The sequence below is a fragment of the Neophocaena asiaeorientalis genome, unplaced genomic scaffold (assembly GCF_003031525.2).
Source record: "Neophocaena asiaeorientalis asiaeorientalis breed wild unplaced genomic scaffold, Neophocaena_asiaeorientalis_V1.1 scaffold476, whole genome shotgun sequence".
Classification (NCBI taxonomy): Eukaryota; Metazoa; Chordata; class Mammalia; order Artiodactyla; family Phocoenidae; genus Neophocaena; species Neophocaena asiaeorientalis.
In genome coordinates this window covers 10,761,293-10,767,525 of record NW_020172178.1, presented here as the reverse complement: position 1 = coordinate 10,767,525, position 6,233 = coordinate 10,761,293, and the positions used below count along the sequence as shown (strand labels likewise).

Genomic DNA, 6,233 nt, shown 5'->3' with positions numbered 1-6,233 from the left:
AAGAAACAGAAAAATATATACATATAAAAATACATATATATGTGTGTGTGTGTATCACTTTGCTGTATACCCAAAACTAACACAGTATTATAAATCAACTGTATTTCAATTTTTAAAAAATGGTTAAGATGGCAAACTTAATGTTATGTGTTTTTTACCACAATTTTAAAAAATTGTCCCTAAAAGGGAAGGAAAAAACTTGGGAATTGTAAATGAAGACGGTAAGAAGAAAAACAACTTAAAAGAGGAGCCACCAGCTCACAAGCCCCACAGCCAAGAGAGCAACAGATCCCAGGCCCCAAATCCACCAGAGTCCACACGGGCCCAGCCCAACACCCCTCACCACCTTCTCACTGAACCCCAGAAGCTCTCCCGCCAGGGGCAGATGGGGCCTTTTGGAACGAAGACGGGACCTGGCCCTGAACGGTGCCCCGACCCCGCTCAGAAGAAACTCCGAAATCCTGACCTGGGGCACAAAAGCCTGCAGCCCCTGCCCCTCTGCGACCCCACCTCTGAGCTCATGTCCTACCCCCTGCCGGATGCCCCCCATGCAGCCCCCGCATAAGCATAAGCACGCCATTTCCTTTGCCTGGACCACCCTCCTGGGCGGGACACTCAGCACCCTCTCCTCCCCTCCTGTACTGTCTGGGCAGGCCTCCTCTGACCACCACCCTCTGTCACCTCGTGCCCTGACCCCGCACGGCCAGGGCCATCGCCCCTTGATGCATATTCGTTTATGGTGTTTGCTCTCCCCCAGACCCTGCACCCAGCCCCGGGGCTGACACACGTTGGGCACCTCGGGAATCCTGGCTGATGGATGAGAGGAGGAACAGCCCAGCTCAGCCAAGAAGGACAGAGAGGCCGGCGCCCAGCTGCACTCAGCACCCAGGACCCAGTTGGGGGCCCCGGAGCTCGAGAGGCACAACTTCATGGCCACCAGCCACACCCACAGGCAAGGACACGGGTGCCGGGGGCCTACGGACCAAGGTCGTCGACTGTGCCCGCCAACAGGGATTGTCTCCTAAATGCCGCTGAGAGATGCTCCCGTCCACCCAAACGTGAACTTCAGCAGGCCACGGGGAGTACCCCTCAGGCTGCAGGTGGGCCCCGGGCGGCCTCAGTCCTGACCAGCCAGCCACACCCCCCAAGCCAAGGTCAAGCCAAGGTCGACCAATGCAGATAAGGACAAGGGAGGGGGAGGCCGGCCAGTGGGTAGTGGGGTAGGGCACCAAAAGGACCGTGGAGGTGGAGGTGACGCGGGAAGGCACCTGGACCGGCTCCTCGATTCCTGACCTCGTGGTTGACACACCCAAAGGACAGGTGCCCTGGGGGCGAGTGGGAACCGTTAGTAAGCCCACGACCACAGAGCTCCGCAAGGCAGCCCCGCTGTCCTGAGCTTACCCACAGGTGAGAATCCCTTCCCTACCCCAGTCATGGCTGTTTTAAGACCTCCCTGTGTGTCGTCTTCTGCGACATGCCTGTGTTTTCTAGAAGACTGAGGGTTTTTGACTCCGGATCCCAGGAGGCCGCTGCAGCGTGGCCAGCCGGCTGTCCCCGTCACCCCCTCACCCACCCGCCCTTGGCGGACGGCAGGGACCTCCCACATCCGCTCCTGACCCCGCGACTCCGAGGGGGTTGGGGGCCTCTCACAAGACGCGCCCGTGTGCTTCCCGGGGGTAGTTCGAATCCAGCCCCACCCCTTCCCGGTGCCCCGCCCACCTGCGGCCGCACAGCGCGCCTGCACGTCCCTGGTTAGTTTGACTTATCTGAGTTCCCGGTTCCTCTTCTCCGCGGTGTCTGCCCCTGGGCTGACGGCCCCATCTGCTCCACACCAGTTCTTCACGGGCTACAGGTGTTGCGATAAACTCCCACTTGCTCAGCCTTGCCTTTCCGCGGTCTTTACAGTGTCTCTTAATGAACAGGTTCCTAGTCTTGATGTGTGGTCTTAGGAAGCCACTCCAGAGGGGAGCGTGGCATCCTCACCTCCTGCAGGGCTGTGTCTGTGGGTCGGTGGGGAACCCTGCAGCCCCCGTGTGCAGTCCTCACACATGCAGCCAGGCCAGGCTCCAGTGCACGCGTGGGCCCACGCTGCCCCACACCCCATCTGTCCCGTGGGTCTGGGGTCGGTGGGCAGGGTCTGAGCCTGTGAACCTGTCCCGTCACATGCAGAGGGGACTGCAGTGGCCGCGGGGCTGCGGGGCTGGGGAGCGTTGGAGATGACAGCCCTCGTGAGGCCTGAGGTCCACAGTGGATTCTCCCCGGGGCCTCCTGCCTGCCCACCAGACCTCAGTCCCACAGAAGGCAGGGTCAGGGCCGTGAGCCACTAACTTACAAGCGCTAACTTATCACGGCAACAGTAGGAGCCAGACCCCAGGGCCCACGCCTGCCCCCTGCAGCCTTGGAAAGCTCCTGGCTCGCGGGGTCACCGCGGACGGCTCCACTCACCCCCAGCTTGGCCTCTCGGGCCGGTTCCACCTCGTGTTTCAGAATCACCAGCCCAGGTCCCACAGACACACAGACACGCTTGTGGTTTTGATTGAATTGTACTGAATCAACAGATCAGTCTGTGAAGTGACAGCTCCGTAACGCAGTTTGCATTTGAGTTTCTAAAACGTAAGTTCCCGAGGGCCAGTGGCCATCCCGGCTTCAGGGAATCCTCAGTGGACCTGCCCCGTGGGGCAGTCAGGAGGACGGCAGCAGGGGGTCCAGAAGCGCCTTTAAACACTCGAGGGCCGCAGGCGGGGGCCTGAGTCCCGTGTGCCCTGGACCCGACTGGAACAAGCAGGGAGCCCATAAGAGGGGCTAGGAGAGGGGGGCCGGGCCTTGGAGGGAGGGGCTCAGGCCAGAGGCTCTCTGGGGCCAGCCTGTGAGGAGAGGGTCAGGGGGCACTCCGGAAGGGGCGCCGGCTCGACCCCGGTCTGGTCAGTGCTCCCGAGGCCAGCGCAGAGGCGCCACAGGTGTGCCCCAACCCGGGACAAAGGAGGCCCAGAATGGCCCAGAGGGGCCAGTGCCCCTGGGCGTGAGCCAGCACTCCCCAAGCGGACAGCAAAGGCCAGTGAGAAGGCGTTGTGGCTGGGCCCTGGGGCCTAAGCTGGCGGCACCAGGTCCGGGTGGAGCGCCCTGGGGGAGAGGGGAGCCCGGCAAGGGAGGCCGGGCTGAGGCCATGTCCACTGGCGGAAGGGAGACGGGGCAGGTGCCAAGAAGCCTAGCCTCCTGGGAAGGAGAGGAGCCTGTTCTGGCAGGCTGGGGGCACATCCTCCCGACACAGATGGCTCTTTGTCAGGGCGGAGCCCAGCTCCCCGAGCAGTCTCGGGAACAAAGCCCCCTCTGTCCACAGTGGCCTCCCCCTCCCCCCCCGGGCACCACCCCCAGAAACGGAGCAGAGTCCCCCCACTACCCAAGGTTCCCATCAGGCGTCCCTGCCCAACACAGACACACACACACACACACACGCACACGCACACGCACACGCACACGCACACGCACACGCACACGCACACCAGGCACAGGCGTGGCCCAGGTGGGGTGTACAAAGGGAGCCCAGAGTGAGGGTGCTCCAAGGGTGCCTCCAGGACACTGCGTTCCCGGGGCCCTCACGCCCACCCTGTGCTGCAGGCCATGCCTGTCCCTCCAGCACCTGGGCAGCCCTAGACCAGACCAGCCTCAGCCACCACTGCCCAGGGACCCCTCGCCCTGGGCCTGAGGGGAGCATCCCCTCCCCAGACAGAGACCCGGGAGGGTGGCAGAGGGACAGCTGGAGCCTCAGCCCTGCAAGGAGGCCTCCACAATTTATTTCTGGGTCTTCTCCAGATCCTGAATGCCCACGGCCACCACAATGGGCCTGCCCCCAGCACTGCAGGCCGCGGGGCTGGGTACTGCCCAAAGTGGGGACCCGGGGCCCAGGGCCCAGTGTGCCTGCACCACCGGGGCTGTGTCTGTGTCACCCCTGCAGTTACCTGGCCTGGAATCTGCCCCTCCAAGGCCCAGCCAGGCTGAGGGGGGTGCCCCCGGGAGCAGGGAACGTCAGCGTCCAGGTGGCAGGATCCAGACGGGGCCGGGCGGGGCTCCCACCAGCCTGGCCAGCTCCTGCCGACACTGGCCCTGGAGCTGGCGCAGCACCACCTCCAGGCGGGCCTCCTGGCTCCTCAGCGCCTCAATCACTTCAGGGGCCCGCAGGCCTGGGCCCCCGGCCGCCCCAGCCTCAGTCCTCACCAGCCGGTGGGGCCCGTGGGGCTGGGCCAGGCTGCAGCTGCCGCCTCGCTCGCAGGCCTGCCGCAGAGCGGCCAGGTCCTGTCCCACGGCCTCCCGCAAGGCCGTCCTCGCGGCGCTCCACTCAGGCCCACGGCCTCCGACCTGCACAGGGGACGTGGCAAGTGAGCCGAGGGTGACCAGTCTCACCAGGACCCTGGCTCAGGGCCTCGGCTCTCCCTGAGCCCTGCCCCGGCCGCCAGCAGTCCTGCGGCCCCTCCCAGTGCCCAAAGAGGAGCAGCTCCAGCGCCAGCTCTAAGGCCCGGCTCCTCCAGGCTCTGTCACCCGCACCGAGCATCTGAGCCCTAAGCCAGAGGCCGTGGGGCCCCGGGGAAAGGGCCAGCAGCTCGATCACCCCCGACAGCCCTGCAGGGCCTGAGCCCTCAGGACCACCCAGCTGCAGGCCCGGCTCTTGCACCACGGTATTGCAGGGGGAGTGGGCCTGGCTGCCCCCAGCAGGCCAAGTCCTGCAGGGTCTGCTCAGAGCCCAGAGTGCACACCCTCGGGGCACCCACCCCCAACCCCACCCACCACTCCAGGCGGGGTCAGCATGTCCTCTGCTCTATCGGCTTCCCACTTTCCCACCGCCCTCGCAGAGGGGTGGCATGGGGTGGCCCTGACCCAAGGGGACGCCAGGCTAAGGGGACGCCAGGCTAAGGGGACGCCAGGCCGAGGACACGACCTGGTGAGGACACCTCTGGCCCCCAGGGCAGGCCCATCCCAGAGACCCTGCAGGCAGCAGGGAGCGCAAAGAGGCTGTGCCCTCGGTGTCCCCAGGGAACTGCCCTGACCCTGACCCTGACCCCGACCCTCAATGGGCACTGCTCCGTGGTTCGCAACAAGGAAGCATGAAGAGCGCTGAGCCCGGACAAGCACCGGCCCCACTTCTTGTGAGAAACCGCCTGCAAACGTCACCGTTGCTTCAGCTGCCACTGCCCAAGAGGGCAGAGGGCTCCAGCTTGGCCCGGCCGGAGGAGACGTGGCCGTGCAGGGCCTGAACGAGCCACGCTGCAGGCCCCCAGGAAACACCCATGCTCCCCAGGGGTATCTGAGGGGAAAACCACGCCTGCAGTTTACTCTAAGATGCTTCAGAAAAAGGAAATCAATGCAGCGCACGTGGCCCACTGTTCACAGCCACAAACCCGGTGCTCGCCCGGTCCAGCTCATGGAGAGAGGAGGGTGGCGCCCAGGTGGGGTTGGGGGACACACATGTCCACCAGCAGGTCCAAAAGGCCACATGGTGTGAGCGGAAGCCAGCAGGGACGACACCAGAACTGCCCTGGGATAACGAACAGACCTCCATCAGGGTGGCCAGGGTGGGGCGGCAGCCGAGTCTGGCAGGTGAGCCCACCCCCCTTGCAAACAGACCAAATGGTGCAAGTCCCACTGTGGGAGCCCCCCACCGAGCACAACCCGGGCCAGGGCCCCAAGTCCTCACCCCGGCCTCCCAGGCCGCCCGCCGGGCCTCCACCGCCTCTCGCAGCTCTCCCTGCAGGGCCTGCAGCTCCCGCACCAGGGGCTCCAACGCTCCAGTCCCTGGCGTGGGGATCCTGGGCAGAAACGTGGGCTGTGAGGCCTCAGGGGGGCAGGCGCCCAGGACCGTGTCCTGCAGAGAGGGACCCCAAGTGAGAGGGTGGGCGGCAGGCCCAGGCCTCACAACCAGAGGCTCAGCTCCCCAGCCGGTAGGGACAGAGGCCCAGGGTCACTTCCCGCCCCCGGGTCACAGACCAAGCTGGACAGTGACCGTCACCCTGGTGGGCCTGGAGGCCAGGGAGGCACAAAGGCCAGGCTTCCGGAAGCCAAGACCCCTGAGAAGTCTGGGCCTCCCCAGGAGCTGGGAAGGGTGGTGATGGGACAGACAGACATCTGGAAAGAGCCACACACACAAAACCCACAGGCCTGGGTGTGAAACCAGCTTCAGGGCTGGGTGTGGGGGGCTTCCCTGAGACTTCTCTTCCTGTGTGGAAAATGAGAAGACCACACCA

General features: G+C 64.7%; 1 protein-coding gene across 2 annotated transcripts in view; it reads right to left on the bottom strand.

Moving 5' to 3' along the window:
- Positions 1 to 2,527: 2,527 nt before the first annotated feature.
- The window catches only part of TEDC1 (tubulin epsilon and delta complex 1), a 12,141-nt gene continuing 8,435 nt past the window's right edge, over positions 2,528 to 6,233 (bottom strand). For both annotated transcript variants that reach the window (XM_024758831.1, XM_024758838.1), the window contains exons 7-8: positions 5,687 to 5,854; positions 2,528 to 4,353 (exon numbers count right to left, since the gene is read on the bottom strand). In XM_024758831.1, the coding sequence (XP_024614599.1) occupies positions 4,024 to 4,353; positions 5,687 to 5,854 (498 nt within the window). In that variant the 3' untranslated portion in view covers positions 2,528 to 4,023. The remainder of the gene's footprint in view (positions 4,354 to 5,686; positions 5,855 to 6,233) is intronic.